A 23,613-nucleotide genomic window follows, 5' to 3' on the forward strand; every position below is an offset into this window, starting at 1 on the left:
AGTGAGATTTACAAAGAGGGTCAATTTTATGCTGTTGGCTCACTGCGTCTTGTACTTTTAATTTGAAGGAATATTGTCTTTTGGTCCCAAAATCAGTGACTGCAATTTTGAGGGAAAAAAATCTGTATCTTCACAACCGGAAATATATTTTCAAAATGTATATCTTATCTAGCTCCATATCTTCATATATTTATTTGCAAGTTGTATCATGAGTTATGTATTTTAATTGTGTTGATGTTTGTCCAAAACCCGTTTTCAAGAGTTTAAAAACGAGAATTTCAGAAGTATGTATTGGGCAGAATTTTTCAGTGGGCATGCGGGAGTGGGCCTGACACGCCGACATGTAAAGTGACGTGCGATGATGTTGGGCAAGCGTCCCGACATCATCACGCAGTCCCACAATATTTTGTTCGGCGAAAGATGCTATTAGTATGCTGCGTGCCCACCGAAATGTAGACAGCCTATTAAGGCCGTTAAGAAATTAATTGAAGTACTTGTGAACCCTGCCCATCCAACCTTAAGCTCCGTGCCTCAGGGAGATTGAAACGCGTTTGCGAAAGAGCGCTGGCCCTGACTCTCCCTCCTCCCCCCGCCTGCACAGGAAGCACTGCGCTACTCGTTGTGTCTTACACTGGGCGAGCCTTAATTGGCTCGCCTGGGTAAAATAGCGGTGTGGAGCTGATCGCGGGCGGCAATCGGCTCCGCTCCTGCTCGCCATATGAAAGCTATTGCCCATTGATTCTTTTTGAAAATTTGTTATGGTATCAGACAAAGGACATCACTTCTTCCTCTGCAAGAGATGTTGCATTCTGGTACATGAGTTTTACAAGTCAATCCTGTGAAAGGTAATTGACCCATTACAGATTTTGTCAATTTATGTCATTCAGATATATTGTGCTTCTAGGATGCATTCAAATTCCAATAGCAAAGAATTGCTGGAAGGTGACCCTGCTTTCGACCACTGCTACAATAAAGTGTGAATGCAGCTTGAATCCTGCCTGAGACCAGACTGAAGGGAACTGAGATTCTCTTGAAATCTTCACACACAATTAACACATTAATACAGCATTGGTACAAAGTGATTTCGACTTCGCACTTGCATTAAATTTATGGAATGTGCATTGTACCGTTGTACTTGTCCAATATTGGTGATGCCTATCACAATTAGTTGTTTGGTTTTTAAAATCTCTGGATTTTATAGCTACCATTTCAGAGTCTAAGGCAATGGTCCAGATTTTGCACTCAATGGCACTCATTATTCTTAAGCTTACAGATGGAGCAGAGGTTTTCTGTAGGCTTTTACGCTGAGATTTGCGATTTTTAGAAAGGCTCAGCAGCATGGCACTCTCTTCAGTGGATATGGGAGCTATGTGAACAGAACAAACAAGGGTTTTGGGGGAAAATTGGATAGCCCCCCAAAATAGGTGCGGGAATTGCAATGTTCGATTAACCCTCATCTGTCCAAAGTAATGTGGGCACCATGCAATCTTTATGCTGCCTGCACATTATTCATTTATGGCCTCATCTCATCCTCACACTTATCAAGCTGCAAGCCATCCAGTCACAGCTTGCCCACAGTGCTAGCCATTCAACTGTGGCAGGCACATCACCAAAACATATCAAATCACATTCAGTGACTCACTTACCCCTCCCTTGCAGGACAAGGTGGCCTATAATTAGATGCAACAATAATGAACTGGCATTGGGCTGGGCATAACTGCATGCATATCTTTGCCTACATGGAGGAGACAGTGCTGGCAATTATTGGTGCGGCCACAACTGAGGCTGTGGCCAGCAAAAAGACTGAGACCATAGATGATGATATAGTTCGACCAAATCCACCTTCCCACATTCCGCTCACCCTTTAGATGGTATAATTATGCGCCTCATACCTCCCCAACACCTGTCCCTTTTCCGTCTTTCCAACCATACCCTTGTGCTTTTATGCTTTCAAACACCCAAGAACTGCCACCTGGCCAGGCAGTGATGTGACAGGTTTCAGCCTATTGAAACGAGAGTCATGGGGCAACATTTTTCCCCCGTCGGGGGGAAAGTGTGGGAGTGATTGGGGGCATGCCACCATTTTTCCCTGCCATGTCCTCCCCATGTCCCCTGGGCTCCCAGCCTGCCCGCCAACTTTAAGGTTGGACGGGCAGGTCTATTAATGAGTTCAATTAGTATTTTAATGGCCTTAATAGGCTGTTGACAGTTCAGCGGGCTCGCATCCGACTCTGATGCATGCCCGCCGAACTGACAATCTAAATGTCGCGGGCTGACTTCGGGACAGCTCAGGCAGGCTTGTGAGAAAACAGGTGGGATGAGGTTTCATGAGTGATTTTAAAAATGCAGAATATTTTACAATAAAAGTTATGGACATGTCCCAGCTCATGTGACAGTGTCACATGAGGGCACATGGCAAGGAAATTTTTTTCTAATCTTTATTGAAAGTTTTAAATTGGTGCTGATCTCCCTGAGGTAGCACTTTTCCTCAGGGAGATGAGCGTGCTCTTTCATGCGCATGCACGAAAGACCGCACTCCCGGCTGAGGGAATCTCCCCCTGCTTGCACAGGCAGCACATAGCACTTCCTGGCGCACGTCATGCTGGGCGGGCCTTAATTGGCCCACCCATGTAAAATGGCAGCGTGTACCTGATTGGGAACGCCGATCGGAAGAGCGCCGGCTCCTGCACTTTCCCCCCCAACAGGGGGACAATGTTGCCCACTGTCACACAATCTCACACTCACCAGCTCAGATATTGGTACTGAGCAAACTTGAGAGTGTAACATAGAGGCATGTATAGTGTAGAGCCCTCTCTGGTGGCCTCTCTGTTGAGGAGGTGTAATTTAAGTTAGTTCAGCAATGGCTGAGCATGTGTTCATCTTAGTGCAATACCCAATAGCGAAATTTGTCAGGGTGGGCCAACAGGCTCAAGTATGCTATAGCTTGGCTAGTGGGGAAGAATAGTATGTGTGTCATCTCCCTGGAGGGTGAGATCACACATGAGTTCTGTTCTCAGGGAATTCAGAAGTGATCTTTGATTGTGTGACAAGTAGAAAAAGGCTGATGGTCATGCACACAATGCTTAGTATAATGGCAAGCTTGTCAGAAAGGCTTAGCCACTTAAGGAGCATGGATCTAGCTCCAACTAAGCACAGGGCTTTTCACAGAGAATGATGCTCATCGTTTGCAATGGAGAAATAGTGGCCAACTTTATGAAAGCATTTGCAAACCTAACCATGATTCAGTGACTGATGGGCAATGTCTCGGCTTCCATTGCAACACAAGCAGAAACCACTTAACATGCGAGTGCTGCAGTGAAAACACAGACTGAGGTCATGAAAATGCTGTTCGAAGAGGCAGCATCCTGTGAGAATGGCAGTGGTTTCATGGAGCACATACCTACTGTCCTCTCTCAGGTTACCAGCATTTATGCTCCCACCATAGCCACTCCACCAATGCCCTTGCTATTGCCTGTCAGACAGGTCAGACTCCTGCCACCCATGCTGAGATGGTGCGGTCAGAAACAGGCCTTCTAGGACCAGTGTAGCTCGAGTGAATCCTGCAAGGCCATCTGCCTTCTCCCACAATGAAAGTCAACAACTTTCCGCTAGCCATGCTGCCACTATTGGGATAGCACTGCATGGGACCAGTAGGGCAGGCAAAGGCACACGGACAACAGACACTAAGGGAATGCACAAGTCTAATTAGTTGATGTTTGTGTGCAATATGACATGGTTTGATTTATAAATTTTATTTGGAATGTTTTTATTTTTGCGTTGTAGCCAAGTGGATGCTGTGATGGTGAATAACAGATGGAAGCTAAATTGTTGAGTTGTTGGTGAATGGAGAATTGGAGCTGTATGCACTGGTATCACAGGTGGATGAGTCAACAGTGGACAGCCCAGCCAGAAAAGGCTGTGTTGGTTGATTCCTTCCTTCTTCTCCTCCTCCTCTTTCCGCTCCTCCTCAGCAGCTCACTGTATACCTAAGCGTAAGGGTGATGGTGAAATTATGCAGCATGCAGAAAAGCACCACAAATATTATACACACTCTGCCAGTGTGGTCCACACAGCAGAAGCGTTGTTCAAGTACCTCAAGGGTCTGCTCTATTACATTTGTGTGACAGCATGATTTTGTGATATGCATGCTGCCCATAAATGCCTGAATTGCACCGTGGAGCCAGCTGACATGTTGTCAAAGGATATCCATTGTCACCCAGTAGCCACTCCTTGGTTTGTCATGTTGGCTCAACTGCAGATGGCATGGCAGACTATCATAGAATGAAGGCTGTGATTGTTGCCAAGGTACGGGGCATTTTAAAAATTCATTCCTGGGAAATGGGTGTCGCTGGCTAGGCCAGCATTTATTGTTCATCCATAATTGCCCTTGTTCAAAGTGGGTTCCACACCCTAAAGAGACATTAGTGAACCAGATAGGTTTTTACAACAATCGGCAATGGTTTTGTGGTCAACATTAGACTTTAAATTCCACATCTTTATTGAATACAAATTTCACCATCTGCTGCAGTGGGATTTGAACCCAGGTCCCCAGAGCATTACCTTGGGTCTCTGAAACACTTGTCCAATGACAATTCTACTATACCACCGTCTCCCATTCACCTACATAGTATGCTCTTGAATGTTGAGGGAGTGGAATCGCTGTCAGTTGCAATACTCATTCCACTTGTGGAATGAAACTTAAGCAATTTCAAGTAAACCAAAACTTACAGCAAAAATCTAACCCTGTACTGTATTTCAAGCAATATACATCTAGATATATTCGATACATAATTCTAATTTCTTACATGCTTAGTGTAACTAAGGGGAGAATTTCCTCCCCATTGGGGGGGTGCTGAGTGGGAGCAGGCACGGGCGGGTGCGTAGCTGATCACCATCCATGATCGGCTGCATGCCGCCATTTTACGTGGGCAGGCCAATTAACGCCCACCTGGTGTGACATGCATCCGGAATCACTGAGCGCTCCCTGTGTGGGCAGGGGGAGGAGGGAGAATCGGGGCAGGTGTGCGAAAGAGCGCAGAAATCTCCCTGAGGCACAGAGCTGCCTCAGGGAGATTATTTTCATTATGAAAGATTAGTCAGACATGTTCCCTCATGTGACAGTGTCACATGAGCTGGGTCATGTCAATGAAGTTTGGTTAAAAATTTTATTGGATTTATAAACACTTCATGAAACCTCATCCCACCCGTGGATGAGGTTTTATGATAAATATGAAGGTTGCCTGGGTTCTTTGCCTGCCTGCCAATCTTAAGGTTGGATGGGCAGCCCAGACAACTACTTCAGTTAGTTCAATAAATGGCCTTAATAGGCCTTTGACAGTTCGGCAGGTGTGCAGCCGACTCCAGTGTGTGCCCGCCAAACTGAAGGTTAGAATGACGCACGGCGACGTTGGGACACACGCCTGATGTCACCGCACGTCATTTTACGTGTCTGCAAGCAGGGCCTGGCCCCCGCACATTGACCAGAAGATTCAGGCCTAAGAGCTAAAACGTGCTTTTGTTGCTCACAAAACACACAATGTGATTTTTTTTTTACATCATGCATCATTACTAACAAAGTTAGTGGCTGGCTGTAGGAAACTGCCTCCTAGGATCGGGGAATGGGCCATGCTTTCATTGTGATGGATAGCTTTCATCCACAGCTGCCTCAACAAAGAAATGGGCTGGATAGAATCTAGAGTTGCCTGTGCTCCAAAACTTCATTTTCTTTAAAAAAAACTGAGACCAAATTTTTCTCTTATTGCCCTCAAGTAGAAAGGGTTACCTGAACAGGGAAAAATTGGCAGGCTATGTTAAAGAAGTGCAATCCTCCCCAGTGTGCTGTCACAGGTTATCCTTTTACACACAATACAAAATAAGGACAGAGATTCGACTGGGAAGCTCTTAATAGGATCATGTCAAGTAAATTTCACAAAAACAAACCCACTAGAATAGGGTGACCATCTTTACTAAACTAAAACAGGAACTCACAGGATGGGAGCACAACAAAGTAGCCAGGATGAAAAATGTAGGTTGTGTAGAGCAGCAAGGCAGAATTTTTTAAGCAATTTAGGATTTTACAGTTGCACATATACATCACAAATGCTGAACAATTGTGCATATAATTGCTACTATGTGACATCATGGCCAGATTCTTTGGGTCAGTGAGGGGGAGGGGGTAGACCCCGCTCACCGACGTGTAAAATGACGCGCGGTGACATCAGGAGTACGTCCTGATGTCACTGTGCATCATTTGGTGGGCGTGCACCGGAGTCGGCTGTCCGCCCACCGAACTATCAAAGGCCCATTAAGGCCATTTAAATACCAATTAAAATAATTAACTGAGCTGCCCATCCAACCTTAAGGTTGGCGGGCAGGCGAAGAGCCCAGGTGACCTTCGCATTTCTCATGAAACCTCATCCATAGGCGGGATAAGATTTCGTAAAGGTTTTTAGACTTTAATAAAAATTTTTAATAGAATTCATAGACATGTCCCAGCTCATATGACACTGTCATGTGAGGGGACGTCATAAATTTTTTTTTTCTTTATTTAAATTATTCATAATGAAACTAATCTCTCCGAGGCAGCTCTGTGCCTCAGGGAGATTTCTGCGCTCTTTCACGCGCATGCTCAGCGCTTCTGGGTGCATGTCACGCTGGGTGGGTCTTAATTGGTCCGTCTACATAAAATGGCGGTGCACAGCCGATTCGGGCAGTGATCAGCTGTGCGCCCGCTCCTGCCCAGTCCCCCCAATGGGGAGAAAATTCTCCCCCATATTATTGAAGTGCATCCAGGTACCATTGATAGATAATGTTCAGGAACATCAGTTTTTCATGCCCACTTTCTACATGGCCTACTTTATGTTGGCTGAACTTTGTGGGGGAAAATAAAATTCATAACAGAACATAAACCAGCATGTAAAGTAAGAACAGTTTTATGTTTAGTACACTTGTGTTTTTTATAGGTTTCCTTCCTCGACTTGAAATGGAAAATATTAATGGCATATTGAGCATGATACAGTTGTTTCTTTTCCAGATGGTTATATGTGTGGTAAATCATTTTAAAGATAATTGTTAAAACAACAATTATGCTTTTTGAGCTAGCCATTTTCAATTTAACACTGAATCTAGAATCTTGTCTGTGTTCTGTATAGAACCCTCAGCCTGGATTTTCATCACAAAGGTGGGTGGTGGGAGTCAGGAAAATTCCCAACTCAGCCTGCCCGCCTCAGGAGAAAGTACTCACAAAAGTGGGATCTTTATTGCCAGAGGAGTAGGTGCAGGCTGCAGTTGGGCCAGCCGACTTGGGAAAGAGGCCCATGGCAGCCACAGGGCTACTGGGTGCTGAGGTGCGCTGTTTAAATGGCCTCCCTGGGTACTGTGAGACGTTGTCTCAGTTAAAATAAAACAGGCCTTCTGGCCCTCATCACTAACCCCTCAAACTCTCCACATACCATGTCCCATCCATGCACCTCATGTCCCCTGTGCCAAGGTATGCCTCCCATCCATCTCCTATGGCCCCTCATGCTTCCATGCCAAGGTAAGGCTCTCCAAACAGACCATGTGGCCCTCCTTGCACCCCCCCCTCCCCATATAGCCTTTATGGCCTCTCATGCCCCATGCCAAGCTAAGGCACTTCCATGTCCATTCACCCATCATACACTGTATAGAAACAATGAACTCTGGAGTGACAGTAGTATGGGTAAAAAAAAGCTGTTAAAAGAAGTGTCATTCATTGATAACTTTCCACTTTTTAAATCAACATCTTCTTACTACAGGGCAATAAATGTGTCAATCATCCAGACCCTTTAAAATTTCAATATCTGAAACTGAAGGCACTTGAAACCTCTGGATCGTGTGCAAATAAACACTGTGAAATTGACTGCAGAGATTAGAGAGCCAGAGCTGTCAGTCAAGCAGTGTTTTCTCTGGGGCTCATGTGTTTTCGAACTTTAATGCATTTTTGGGCTCTCAGCCAAGCCTCATTATGTATGCTTGGTTGAGAGCCCATGCTTTACTTTGGCATGGGGGTCATAAGGGGCCAAAGGGGCTGGCTGGGGGGCATACCTGGGCATGAGTAAGACCTTTTGAACTTTCCTCTTAAAAGGTAAATCAAATGGTAACATGCAGACTGTGGCTCATAGACCCCTCTGAGGGACCATGAATCATAAGTCCTTTAAAACCTGGCCTGACTCCATGAAAATTGCAGAGGACTAGGACATGCCTACCCCCACAATGGAGCTGGCCTGGCTGGGAGTGGAGGGTATGGATTTTTGACATGAACCAGCCCTGAACTTTAAAAAGCACTCCTGAAAATCTCACAGCCTGGGAATGGGGTCTAGAATCCCAGAATCAGAATCAGACCCACCCACCATTTTTAAAGGACCCCTGAGTCACCCCAACTTGGTAAGAATCCAGGCTCTAGGATCAGGACTGGGCCATCAGCCCCTTGAGCCTGTTGCACCAAACAATGAGATCTTCAACCTAACTCTGTATACCCCCATTTGACCCAAATCCCTTTAATAGAGGATTTATCCAAAAGGATATTATGCGAAAATAAGGTAAACCAGAAGAGCTGTAGGAGTGGATGGTAATTCCGACCAGCAGTTGCTGGTTATCACACAGCAGCAATTTGTACTAATTCTCTGGAATGCCATCTATCAATCTCAGATTTAAAATTTGCAATTGATCTAGCATAAAACTTTGCGTTCAAAGAGATTTCCAAACTTCTCTCGCCCTTTGTGTCTAAAAGTACTGCCTATTTAAACTCCTGACAGGTCTTGCTCTAACTTTTAAACTCCCCAGCTAGCGATAATAGTTTCTCTCCATCCACTCTATGTTTTCATTAATATCTTGAAGACTTATAATCAAATCACCCTTTAATTCTAAATCCCAGGGAATATAATCCTAGTTTGTATATTTACTCTTCGTAATTGAACCCTTGGAGTTCCAATATCATGCTGATAAAGATATATTGCTCTCCTTCCAAGGCCAATATACCCTTACTAAAGTATGGTGCCAAAACTGCTCACGCAGTCATTGTCATTCAGTCAGCATGGTAGCTGTAGCAACTTCGCGCTGCATTATCTATACTTGGCCCCGAATACCCTAACTTTTAATTGTCCCTCGTATACTGACATTTTCCATATAAGGTGTGAAACATCCTCTATCTCAGAATGTTTCGGAACCCTCTTCCCAGGGGGAGAATTGAGAGCTTATTTATTAAAAATGCATCATTTGATCCGATTTTTGCAATGTGTTGATCTCTGAGATAAAGTAAAACTATTCACCCAACTTGTCCTCAGCTTCCCTTCTGATTTTTTTTTTCCCTTTTCATACTAAAGCCAGTTACTATTGGCTGAAACAGTTGCCTCCTTATATGATGAAACCTAAGGCATTGTGCCCCACCTAAACCGCCACTGCAGCCAATCCCAGAAGGACATCACTCTGACAAATGAGTGCCACACTTTGATTTGACAGACAATCTAAGGTGCAATGAAGATTTACCTTTCAGCATACCAATAAATCTGGCTCTATTTGGGTACAAGTTTCCAGAACCATATAAATACTGTGGCTGCAAGAGCAGGTCAGAGGCTGGGAACTCTGTAGAGAGTAATTCACCTCCTGACTCCCCAAAATCTGCCCACCAATAACAAGGTACAAATCAGGGGTGTGATGAGATACTCGCCACTTGCTTGCATGAGTGCAGCTCCAACACTCAAGAAGCTTGACACCATACAGGATAAAGTAATCTGCTTGATTGGCACTCCACCCCAAATCTTCAACATTCATTCCCTCTACCATCGATGCAAGTGGTAGCAGTGTGTACCATCTACAAGATGCACTGCAGAAGTTCACCAAGGCACCTTCCAAATCCACAATCTCCATCATCTAGATGGACAAGGGCAGCAGATGTATGGGTATACCACCACCTGCAAACTCCCCTCCAAGCCACATACCATCCAGACTTGGAAAAATATCGCTGTTCCTTCACTGTAGCTGGATCAACTTCCTGGAACTCCCTCCCTAACAGCACTGTGGGTGTACCTACACCACATGGACTGCAACAGTTCAAGAAGGTAGCTCACCACCACCTTCTCAAGGGCAATTAGGGTTGGGCAATAAAAATGCTAGTCTAGCCAGTGACGTCCATGTCTCGTGAAAGAATATATTAAAAAACAGGAGCTCTTGCAGAGGCATAGTACTTCATCCAGGTACTGCCCCTGGAAAATAGACATATGGTCAGTCTGAATATCAGCTGGAAACATAATTTAGTAAGGAGGAGTTAGATCATTTCTTTAGTTGGTTTATAAATGAGGCTTTTTTCTGGTGCATTTTATCCAGTTGATTGAATTTACATTGCAATATTGGATCAGAGATCAAAGTCTCCTAGGGGAAACTTCTCCTTGCCTTAGAATTGATGGAATGAGAGTGAGAATTTCAATGAGAGCCAATAATTCTGACTTTGTTTTGTTAATGTAAGTTTCTGTGGTAGAACATTCAAAATAGATTAACTTGAAATGCTTTTCTTTGAGTATTGGCTGATAAGATATTCTATTTACTAAATTTACAAAAGTTGTATTTTAACTCTAAATTTATTGGCATGCTATTGAGGTTCATGTGTAAATTATGCGTTTTAGTACTGTAGTCATCCAAACATTTCTAATGATTTTTACATAAAGTTGGAAGAAAATGACAGTGTTATAAAATTTGCTTTTACATACATAGATTTATTAATTCTCAATGCAACATTAAAACTAAGAGACTGTTTAACCATTTTGAAATTGCGTGAAAGTTAGCAATTATCGTGAGGATATTTTTATTTGAACAGTACCCTTTGCAATTTGGAAATGCAGCCTCCCTCGTTGTCAAGAACATTTATCCCTATTTAACATAATTAGTACTAATATTATATTTAAAATGTTTTATTGTGCCCAAAGAGACTGGTTGATTCTACCAAGTAGTTTAAGCTATCATTGAGATTGTAAAAATATTTTGCAATCTGCTTGCTTTGATTTCTTTTTCAAACCTGGACATACAATAATATCAATAATAAGGATGGTGGTAAATTTCCCACACTGGGATTTCAGCTGTGGAACCTTGATTGACAGAAGGGCAGATCAGTCAGTTGGGCGTGGAGGTTATCACACCTGATTCATGAATCTCCCAGTTTTTCAGCATCAATTTTATTGATGGAAATATTTACTTCTGCATTCAATTGTTTGATCTGCCTTACTGCTAAGTGAGGCTCCATGCAAGGATTGCAAACTCAAAATATTTTGGCCCTCCAGTTTTCATTAGCAATTGTATTGTTGCCACTTACTCTCTGATACAGAAAAGGAAAGCAAATGATTCTTTAACCTTATTTCATTAAATTCTATTTTTATCACTTTTTAAAATTTCATTATGTGAAACAGGAACACTTCTGGTGGATAATTTGCAGATTACAGGCCATGCAGGCGGCTCAAATCCTACTATTGCCTTATCATTGAAAGGCAACAATGACTACTGGGTGCTTCTGGACGCTGTCAATCAGAGACTCTATTTGAACAGTACTGGCCGAGTTCTCGACAGAGATGTAAGTTGTACTTAATGTCCTATAACAAATGTTTTAATGTTTGGAAAAAATATTGTGTTATAAGTTCACTTCGGGGGCCCAATATTGTTATAGATCCATCTCTGATCTGTGTTCATGCTCATGTTCAATGAGGATCCTTTCAAAATTATCTGATTGTGTAAGTGCCTCTGCATATTTTGGCTTTTTATTTTGTAAGACCCATAAATAAGCATATATGTTCCAGATAACCTTTAAAATGAACTCATTCATGCTCAAATTAAAAATTGAATTGCTTCACCTTTAAGTAACATATGTGTTTAAACATATTTTCTTAATGCTTTCACAAGTTGTTATGTTGTGATTGCTTGATGTCTGAACATGCTGTCTTGTGTGTTTATTTAACTGTGATTTTTATTTCTTCATTGCATTGAGGTGCTGCTTACCTTTAATGCTGAAGTCTGTATAATTCTAGATTATTTAGGTGCATACACACCTACATTTGTTTTCATCTGATAGACAGTGAACTGTTTTGTTTAGTAGGATGTCTTTTGTATAGCAACACATTGGGCTTCTTTTATTATTTTGCCAATTTCGCTACTTTATTGACGTTTATGTCTGATATTTTATGTTACACTTCTTTCATCTATCTGAAAGTTAAGGGCTTGAATCTCCTGGGCTATTTGAGCATTTTTTCTTCACCTTTTATTCTTCATCCACCAATTGTCACATAAGACAAGATAATTTCTTATTTTCATGGAGCAAATGGTTGTCCTGGGTCACGGCCCTTTTAAGAGTCTAGTATCATGTGTTTTCCGCAGTTAGCTGTCAAATTCCCAGTTTTCTTGACCTCATTATTAGAAAGAGTTTTAGCTGTTGAGGGTGACTTTCCAAGGCGCACCCAGTGCCGTGATACCTCATAGTCTAAGTGATGGTCAAAGAATCAGAAAATGAAACTGCTAACCTTGCGTGCTTTGATGCAATGAAAATATGTTTGCAAAAGAGCAATGGTTGGCGATAATAATTTGAATGGTAAGTTCCAAAGATTGTAGGAGTTCCTAACTTGGGGTGGAATTTTCTCTTCTGGGACTAAGTCCTGTGGCGAGGTCTGGAATGGGGAGAATTTCCTACTGCAGAGGCTGCTGGGAATTTGAACGGTGGTGTGCAACCTCGGCCTTATTACTTATGCAGTTGGCGGTTACCTGACATTTTGCACAGCGGGGCGGACTGGATGGCGCATTCCCACCGTCATACCTGGGCACCATATTTAAAAGGCGCCCAGACAGATACTTGCACAATGCTGATCAAGGAGATGACTAGAAGAGGCAGCCGCAGTGCCCAGATTCAGCGACACCTCCCGAGGCTTCCTGCTCCACTAAGTGGAGACCAGGAGGGATACAGGGACATGAACCCTGCATGGGAGCAAGTCTCCAGGGCAGTCAGTGTCCTGGGCCTCCAACAGAGGACTGTCCTGTGGTGCTGATAAAGGATGAATGGCCTCACCTGCGCGCCAGGGTAAGTGACCCTGCGACTACTCACACTCACCTCAGTGTATGGTACAGGGATGTGGGCCTCAGTGGCAACATGATAAGATCATGATAGCCCCACTTCAGTCCATCTAGTTTGCAGGTAGAGAGGCCACTGTGGGTCCCTCACCCTTCCACACAGGGAGCTCACATGCCATCTGGCAGTTGGGAGAAAGGGGCTCGGGCATTGAGGGAACCAGCAAGCACCACTAATGACATGCCTTTCTGAGCCTTATGCTTACATCTGCATGGGCTCACTGCTCTGGAGGCTGCTGGCCCTGAACCCCCCTGGGCAACCTGCAGCCCATCAATCACATGGCAGACAATCCAGTGGGTTATTTGTAAGAGTGGAAGCCTGGGAAAGATACATGAAACCCAATTTCTCTCAACCCCATCTTCTCTCTTTGCACAGGAGAAGTTAAACCATAATAGAAGAGAGAGAGAAGATGGAGAGGGGCCGACTATACTTAAAACAGCTTCGGGAGCTGGCAAAGGTGGAGTGGGACAGATCTATCGGAGATGGAGAGATTGGTTTGCGGCATCCATCCAAGAAGGATCCATGCATGTCATAGAAATCCAAGGGTCAAGGATGCCTCCATGTTGGAGGCAGCTCATGCAGTCACTCGCTCTCCCCTCTCTCACTTACATGTCCCACCAGGAAGAGGGCAAGGCCCGAAAGTGGGGAAGCCCTGTCCAGCATGCATATAAGCCCAGAGAGGAGCAAGGACATCGCTGATGAAGAAAGTGCACCTATGGAGGCATCACAGCAGTCACCTGCATCCACCACCAGCGCAGACCCACACACCTCAGTGGATATTAGTTCTAGTTTAGGAAGGGTCTCACATTCTGGTGGTTATTACCCAGGCATATGTCAGCGGCAGGAGGCAGGGTCAGCCAAGCTCACCAGCTCTTGGAGGAGTGTTGGGAAACAGGCACCAGTGAGGTTCGAGTTCAATGACAAGCCTCCGGAATCAGCCTTCCAAGAGATGCTGGAGAGGAAGCGAGAGACTGCGGAAAATCAGGCACAGATGTTGGAGGCCTTCTTCAGGGTGGCACGCGAGGCGGAGGAGTCCGTCCCCCAGCTGGCTGATGAAGTGGTTCCGATCTGTGCACACATGGAGGGCTCCATGGGGAAGGTGGCGGATGCCATGGAGAACCTGGTCCAGCAGATACTGCCAGAGATACACGCAGACATACCCATGGCTACAGCAATGAAGTGCAAGCTTCTGCAGTGACTTCATGAGAGGGGTTGGGGCACCACCCTCCAAGTGCCCCAGCCCCTCAAGGAGTCAGGCAGGGACTTTCAGGCACCCTAAGCGTGGCACAGCAGCATTTGGACACACCTGGGACCTCCACTTGGGGCTCTGAGAGCATCCGGCCCTTCCGAATTCCCTTTGCCTGTGACCGCTTCAGCCTCGTGCTCTGTGACTGCAGAGGGAGCAGGTGTCCCACAGCAGGACTGCCAAAGTAAGCCGGGTCTCCAGAGGACGGCCGCCAATGTCATACAAGGCAACAGAGCCACCTGGTCAGCAGGAAGTCAGGGGAGCACTTAAAAAGAAGTTTTGGGGAAAGGAAAATTAAGAAGTTCTGAATTCACAAGTGGTTGCATGAGTACACTATGATTGTCACACACATCACGCTTTTCTAAATATAGTTGACTTGCACTTCAATCATGTCTGATGTGCTTTATTTGTGATAATCCTTAAACCTGTGCGCACAGCCCCCCCACACCCCATCATTTTCCTAGGGACGCCTCATGTCCCCCGAAATCAGTCGTGTACAGGGAGGCAAAGATCTTTGCCAGGGCCCTTACGAGCCATGTGCAAGAAATCTCCCAAGCACGTAGAGCCTTTGCCCATCACATGCTTATTTCTTCCAAGGCCCTAGCATTGTACATGCTGGGGTTCTCCTTCAATTGTCCAGCTGAGCAGACATGCATCTCCACCTTTTTCCCTATGCACATAAATGTAGAATTCCCCTACCTTTCTGAACATCCCACCCATGTTGCAATAGATATGTTGCCCCCACACCCCCCGCACCCAGCCATCCTGCCAACTCCCACCCCCCCCGAATCAGCACCCATCTGCATCCCCCCAACAACCCTCAGTGCCCCTTCACAATATCGTCACACCCTCCCACCTTACCGGCTCCCACTGCCCCCTTTAATCGTCACCATCCCGTCCTACCATAGGTACCCTCAGTATGCCCCCCAGGAATCCACCATTGACTCTACTGACCCCTTCCTCTGAACCACTTTCCCCTCTACAATCCCCATACAACCCCCATGCCCCTTCACACCTGTACACCCCCCCAATGCCCCTTTACACCTGCACAAACCCGCATGCCCCCTCACACCTACACAGCCCCCCATGCCCCTTCACACCAACCCCCCCCAACATTCCAGCACGGCCCTACCCACTCTCCATACCAGCTCACTCATTCCTCGACTCCACTCTCTTTTTCCCCTACCACCGCCAAACTCCCCAGCCCCTCCCAGACTTTCACACTCAATCCCACCTTTTCATTCGTGTCCTCCCTCTCCCCGTCTATATCAGCTATGCATGCTTCCCCCACTGCCCCCACCCTGGCACAGACCCTCACTGCCCACCATTGTCTCCTGTAGCCTTCCACCTATAGTTTGAAGATCTGAGCCATGGAAGAAACTGCTGCGCAAAGAACAACCACCCCCGGATGGTGCTGCGCAACGAAGATCCACATGGTTGATGCTCCAACCATCCATCGCACGTGGTGGCCCAGGATCCAGCTGCTGAAGGCCTCCATCTTCTCATCTCCACGTGCTGCCCCAGGATGCGTTAAAGTAAGTGCCGCGATGTACAGCCATGTTGGGGACCGGAAAATTCCACCCTTAGCTTGCACCACAAAAAGCAAAAAATGCTGGAAATACTCAGCTGGTCAGGCAATCCTTGTGGAGAGAAAAATAGAGCTAATGATTAAGATTGATGACCTTTTGTTAGAATTGGAAAAAGTTAGGGATGTAATGTGTTTTAAGCAAGCACAAGGCAAGGAAAGGGGGTGGGGATGAAGAACAAAAGGGAAGGTCTGATAGGGTTAAGAACAAGAGGGATTAAACAGTAAGAGATGATATTGCAAGGCACAAGAAGATGGTAATAAAGGACACATAATGTTCTCTAACTATGGGACTTCAATGCCCATCATCAAAAGTGGCCACCGAAACTAGACACAGTTGCCAGATTGAGTCTGCAGCAGGTGGTAAGAGAACCAACAAGATGGAAATACCTACTTGATTGCATCCTTACCAATCTACCTATCACAGATGGGTATTGGTAGGAGTGACCACCACACAGTCCTTGTTGGGACTAAATCACAACTTCACATTGAGGCCATCCTCTATGGTATTGTGTGGAACCTGTGCCCACCAATGGAGACTCTTCATTGCTGTCCCTATCTCCAGTGCCTGCACTTGCTCACATGTTGTGCAATTAATCATGTGATAACCTAACTATGTATCTCTAATGCAGTAGCCACTGAGGCATGTGTACCTGAATTTATGGAGGTTATGCATAAGTAATGTGACGGTGTACCTCAGAGTGCCCACCCTCCTCTGAGGACTCCTCGATTTGCTTCCTCATTAGTTCCTCTGGTATCTTTGAACAACCTGTGGGAGATCAAATACATGAATTAGAGAAAATGGGAAAGAATACAAACTCGGCATAGTGCATATCATGACATTTCAGAAAGTGGTGACAACAAATCAACCAGTGAATGCTAAGTGCCTTATAGCAGTGTATTGAGTTGTGCACCTTCTGAGGAAAAGCAGAGGGTAATGAATGAGAAATAGATTGTTTGTTGAGGATGGAATGAGAACATTTGAGGAAAGTGGCTGTGAGGGATGGATGCAAGAAGGCAGTAGGATGGGTGTGAGTGTCAGCTGTTTAGATGAAGGTCTGAGGTGGTGCCTGGAGAGAAAGGAATAAGTAGAAGTGCAAGGTGTGCCAGTCAGAGGAGTGTTGTGCAGGAGAATACTAGGTAAATCAGATATTGATGGATGTAATCTGAAAATGGTATAACACCTACCTTTCCTGACACAATGAGGTAATTAAAGCTTTTGTGACACTGAGTTCAGGTCCTGAGCACCACACTTATGCTGCTAACAGCCTCTGCTCCTTTGAACCATGCCTGCTTCGCTTGGATGGCTGGCCTCTTCCTCCAGTCCACAGGAAAGAATACCTCCCTTTGACACTTATCACCTTTAGCATGACCTCCAGGCAAGAGTCGGAGAACAGGGGGGGCAGTGTTCTCACATTTCTCTTAATGTTCTTGCCTTCAATATCCTTCAGGAATAAAAACAAAATAATGATAAAAATAAAAAACTGTGGATGCTGCAAATCCAAAACAGCAACAGAATTACCTGGAAAAACTCAGCAGGTCTGGTAGCATCGGCGGAGAAGAAAAGAGTTGACGTTTCGAATCCTCATGACCTTTCCACAGAACTGTGTTCCTCAGTTCTGTGGAAGGGTCATGAGGACTCGAAACGTCAACTCTTTTCTTCTCCGCCGATGCTGCCAGACCTGCTGAGTTTTTCCAGGTAATTCTGTTTTTCCTTCAGGAATAAACTGTCTTGCAGCCATTCTGATCCCTGACAGGGTCACTTTAAATAGAGCAGCTTCGTTGACAGAAAGCAAGTCAACATCACCTCCAAACTCTTATGATTTCCACAAAACCAGGAAGTGGGATTCTAATCCCGTCGCACAACAAATGGGTTTCTGACCCCCTGCCATTTCACTGAAGATTCAGTCTACATTGTCTTCCCAAGCTTCATCATCACAGGAACAAAATCCTCGAATTCCCTACATAGCAGTATTCTGGCAGTATCCTCACCATATGAATTGCAGCGGTTTAAGAAAAAGGTCCACCAGTATAGTTCCCATACTCAAAATCCAACACCCTTAGTACCACTGTGCCAGATTTTCCTGGATTTTAGATTACCCACTGGATCTGATGAGACCAGGTAGGCCATAAAGATGGCACTTTAATTTCAAGTTTCCAAACTGGTCTGAGCTTGTTCAATTTTCTTTTCCTGAGGGTTGACAATCCTTCCTGAACACCTGTGACATATCCTGGGTGAGGCAAGGTACTCATGTTTATTCCAGCATTTAACATCCAGGCTTCAGATTGAGGGCACCAAACATACTGTTCATTGCTAACAGTGATTTCAAGGATGTGACTTCTTTAAGCATCCGTATAACCACATATTGTATTTCACAGTTTGCAATTATTCTATTTTCTCCATTCATCACGTCCTGTGGGCTGAGAGAGAAATGTCCGGTTTTTAGACAATTCCGGTTTTGGGGTTCTGTACTTGTACTTCCTTGAGGGTATCTATGGACGGGCAACAAATCCTGGCCTGACCAGCAATCCCAAGAAATGTTTTTTTAAAATGAATTTTAAAACTCAAGTAAAAGAATAACTTATGCAGAGCTTCATTGTCCTCACTATGGCACAGAGTTCTCATTCAAAATTGACCACTTGATATACTGAGACACATGCCTGGATAAAATTAAATGAAAAGAAGGAGGTGACCAGCCTGTTGTTAGCAATGCCAAAAGCAGCTGGATATCTTTTATCCAACACAAGGAAAGAAATGACTACGTCTGTTTCAAAAGACTTTCACTTCTGTGCATCCCCTTGTCCCTTTATTCTACAATTGAAGGCCAGTGTCTAATGTTCTGAAATTTCTTCCCTAAACTCCATGTCTCTGTCCTTATAAAAATTTCTCACAATCTATTGATTCAACCAAGTTTTCAGTCATCTTGGCAATCTTTCTCTTCTGGTCTATTTTTTTTTTGCTTATGTGCACCTATGCCTTTGAACACTTCTTTTTCATATTAAAAGCACTGTATTCATGTAGATTGTTATTGTAGGCCATTGCTAGTTCCATAATGTTTAGAGAGGTTGTATTTATTTTGCAATGGAGCTACTTAGATTCTCTCATCAGTAGTATGATTTGGAGATTTTTTTACATGCACGCATTTCATATGCAATATTTGGCATGGAAGAAGATGCACTTAAATTTAGATTTCATCTATGTGAACAATTCACTCTGCCTATGTATAGTTTCGCAAGCTAATTCTGCAAATGAAAGTGTATTCTCACCTCTGGGTCAGAAAATTATGAATTCAAGTCCCACTACAGATTTGAACACTTAATCTAGGCTGACACTTCAGTGAAGTACTGAGGGACCATCTGAGGTGCCTACTTTTAGATGAGTTATTGGATATGAAAGACCCCATGGCACGCTGAAGAAATGTTGCCAATTCTCCTGATTTCCTGGATAAAATTCTTTCCACAACCAAAACCGTCAAAATCAGATTAACTGATCACCATTAATTTGCTGTTTATGGGACCTGGCTGAATGCATATTGTCTGTGACTTTTACCTACATAACAATGTTTCTATTTGAAAAGTAATGCAAGGGTTGTAAAGTGCTTTAGGATGTCTCGAGGGCACGATAAAGTGCTAAATAAATGCAAGTCCTATCTTGAATGCACACTGCCTTAATGTCATGAAAAAAATGACAAGAATGCAAAATAAAAGATGTGGTGACCTTAACTACCCTTCTTCACTCATGTCCCATCTGATTTGTCTGACATACTGAAGTAGCTTGTTAACCAATGGGTGGGGTGATGAATGGAGATGCATTTCAAGCAAGAGGGTGTTTGGTATGAGTGGTACTTAACAGATTTAGTTTCTGTGAGTAATGGTGCATAGTTATGTAAAAATAAGCAATGCGATCAGAGTATTTTGCCTTCCACAATTTTCATACCTTGTACAACATATTGTACGTTATTACACAACCTATTAACACCAATCTTCTGTATAACATGAGTCCGTTTCAAAAAGATTAAAATCCGTTTTTGTTTGCATTGTGCTTGTTATTACTGTACTTAGCATATTGCTATACCCTAGGTGCAAGACCAAAATTTGGGAAATCTTAATTGTGTCAATTTCAATTATCCACATGAGTCCCTCCCTTTCATTATGATGGATAATTCCTTTGTATTTATGAGATTCAGTCACTCATCTGGAATTGAATGAGTTGATGAAATATACTTGTGTAAATGTAAATTCAAGCCACACTTTTACTCCCTATCCATGGAAAGAGATGTGAGTTGCCTTTGTTTTGGGATTACCTTATCATGAGGAACATTGTAATGATTGCATATGTTGGTGGAGGTTGGGTAAAAACAGATACTATGTTTGAAGCAGTGAGAAATAGTACGAATTTGTTGAGTTGGGAAGAAGTTGGCAATTTATACTCCAGGCTGGGCTGAGAGGGAATCTCAGGCTGTATACAATAACTGATCCATTTAACAGCAAAGAGTAGTACAGTTGGGGGCAGAGCTATCACTCAGGCACATACAGTTTGGAACAAATTAACTGGGAGCAAACAGGGGATGTTGCGACAAGAATGTTCTGGCAAAGAGCAGCAATGTAGAAACAAAGGACAGAAAATAGTCTCAACATTAGGGCATTTATCAAAACCTTAGGAAAGAAATAACATGTTGAATTCAAAGATTAAAAATCTCTACACACATTAAGAATGCAGAAAAGAAACAAAAACTTAATTAAACTAACCAGCTTCAAGCATAATTGATGCAGAACTAAATATAAGACACTTAATAAGGTAAAACTTTAATCCTCATTCTTGGCACAATTTGTTAAATTGAAATGCAGTGAGAAAGAAAGAATGCATTGATATAGAACATTTTAAATCCTCAGAAATTCTCAGTGCTTCACAGTCAGTTAATTACATTCTAAACCAGAGTCACTGTAATGTAGACAAACATGGCACCCAATTTGTATATGAGATGTATTATCAGGTAATCTGTTTTTGATTGTGATGGTTGAGATAACTGTTGGCGAGGATATTGGGAGAATTTCCCTGCTATTCACCAACTAATGGGTCTTTTACATCCACTGAATAGACAAATGGATCTTCAGTTAAAAATCTCAACACAAAGACGATATCCCTGACTCTGCAGCACTTTCTCATTACTGCACCAAAGTGTCAACCTAGATTTATGTGCCATGTTTTGGAGTGGGGCTTATAGATCAAGAAAATATAAGAAAGATAAAGAAAGTTAGATATTCCTCCAATATTCAAGTCAGGGCTGCAAAAGAATACTTACCACTCTTCTGCATAGAAACAGCTACAATAGTGCTTAAAGCTCAGAATCATCCAGAACAGTGAAATTTATCTGAATGGTACCATTGTCACTGAACTCAATATCCAAATATTCCATCATCGATGCATTGTAACTGCAGCCTGTTTACAAGATGCACGACATACATATGAGCATACATACGAACATACGAATTAGGAGCAGGAGTAGGCCACGCGGTCCTTCAAGCCTGCTCTGCCATTCAGTAAGATCATGGCTGATCTGATTGTAACCTCAACCCCACATTCCTGCCTACCCCCTGATAACCTTTCACCCCTTTGTCAATCAAGAGTCTATCTAGCTGTGCCTTAAAAATATTCAAAGACTCTGCTTTCACCACCTTTTGGGGAAGAGAGTTCCAAAGACTCACAACCCTCTGAGAGAAAAAATTTCTCCTCATCTGTCTTAAATGGGCAGCCCTTATTTTTAAACAGTACCCCTAGTTTTAGATTCCCCTACAGAAGGAAACATCCTCTCCATATCCACCCTGTCAAGACTTCTCAGGATCTTAAATGTTTCAATCTCTTACACCTCTTACTCTTCAACTAACAGCTAAACTCCAATGGATACAAACCTAACATGTTTATCCTTCTCATAAGACAACCCGCTCTTTCCTGGTATTAGTCTAGTAAACCTTCTGTGAACTGCTTCTAATGCATTTAGATCTTTCCTTAATTTTTTTTTAGTGAGCTGTCTTCTTGAAACGCTGTAGTCCATTACCACCCTCTCAAGGGCAATTAGGGATGGGCAATAAATGCTGGCCTAGCCAGTGACGCCCACATCCCATGAATGAATAACAAGAAAAACTCACCATTTAGATAATATGCTTCTTTTTTATTCTTCGTGCCAAAATGGACAATTTCACATTTTCTCACATTATACTCCATTAGCTTTTATTTTCCATATAACCTTTGATGTGGCGCCTTATCAAATGTTTTCTGGAAACCTAAGTACAGTACACCCACCAGTTCCCCTTTATCCACAGCACGTGAGTCCTTCAGAGAACCCCAATAAATTGGTTAAACATGATTTCCCTTTCACAAAACCATGTTGACTCTGCCTGATTACCTTGAATTTTTCTAAGTGCCCTGCTAATAATAGCTTCCAAAATTTTCCCTACGACAGATGTTAAGCTAACTGGTCTATAGTTTCCTGCTTTCTGTCTCCCTTCCTTTTTGAACGAAAGAATTACATTTGCTATTTTCCAGTCTAATGACACCTTCCCTAAACCTAGGGAATTTTGGAAAATTAAAACCAATGCATCAACTATCTCACTAGCCACTTCTTTTAAGGCCCTGGGATGAAGTCCATCAGGATCCAGGGATTGGTCAGCCGCAGCTCCAACAATTTGCTCAATACCACTTCCCTTGTGATAGTAATTTTCCTGATTTTCTCCCTTCCTTCCATTTCCTGACTTACAGCTATTTCTGGAATGTTACTTGTATCCTCTATAGTGAAGACCAATGTGAAATACCTGTTCAATTCGTCTGCCACCTCCTTACTTTGCTTTATTAATTCCCCAGACTCACTTTCTACAGGATCAACACTTACTTTGTTAACTCTTCTTATTTAACGATCTATAAAAACTCTTACTATCCATATTTATATTTCTAATTAGCTTTCTCTCATGCCCTAATTTTACCTCATTATTCATCTTTTTATCTTTCTTTGATGTTCTTTATATTCTGTCCAGTCTTCTGACCTGCCACCCATCTTTGCGTAATTATATGCTTTTTCTTTAAGATTGATACTGTCTTTAACTTTTTTAGTTAACCACAGATGGTGGGTCCTCCCCTTGGAATTGTTCTTTCTCATTGGAATGTATCTAATCCGTGTATTCTGAAATAGCTCTTAAAGGTCTGCCACTGCACCTCTATTGACCTATCCTTTAACCTCATTTGCCAGTTCACTTTAGCTGGCTCTGCTTTCATGCCCTCATAATTGCCCTTATTTAAGTTTAAAATACTAGCCTTGGACTCACTCTCCTTTCCCTCAAATTGAATGTATAATTCAATCATATTATAATCGCTGCTACTTAGAGGGGCCTTCACGATGAGGCTAATAATTATTCTTACCTTGTTGCACAGTACCAGGTATAGTATAGCCTGGTCTCAGGTTGACTCCAGAACATGCTGTTCTAAGAAACAGCAACTCATCAACCTAACCTCCATAATATCATCTTCCCCTATAATTTCAGCTTCGAAGAACAATAAGAGCAGCTGTGAGTTGAGAACACCATCCCGACTTGCACATATATCATTGTTTCTTCTTGGTTAAACCCTGGATTTCCTAACTGACACCATTGTGAGAGCACCATCACCCTCCACGGAAC

The 23,613-nt window shown here is 43.3% G+C and overlaps 1 protein-coding gene across 1 annotated transcript in view; it reads left to right on the plus strand.

Moving 5' to 3' along the window:
• Positions 1 to 23,613, plus strand: part of pcdh15b (protocadherin-related 15b) — a 1,048,074-nt gene that overhangs the window by 302,852 nt on the left and 721,609 nt on the right. The window contains exon 6 of the mRNA XM_041210329.1: positions 11,415 to 11,575. Within this exon, the coding sequence (XP_041066263.1) occupies positions 11,415 to 11,575 (161 nt within the window). The remainder of the gene's footprint in view (positions 1 to 11,414; positions 11,576 to 23,613) is intronic.

Source organism: Carcharodon carcharias, chromosome 17, assembly GCF_017639515.1.
Source record: "Carcharodon carcharias isolate sCarCar2 chromosome 17, sCarCar2.pri, whole genome shotgun sequence".
Lineage (NCBI taxonomy): Eukaryota > Metazoa > Chordata > Chondrichthyes > Lamniformes > Lamnidae > Carcharodon > Carcharodon carcharias.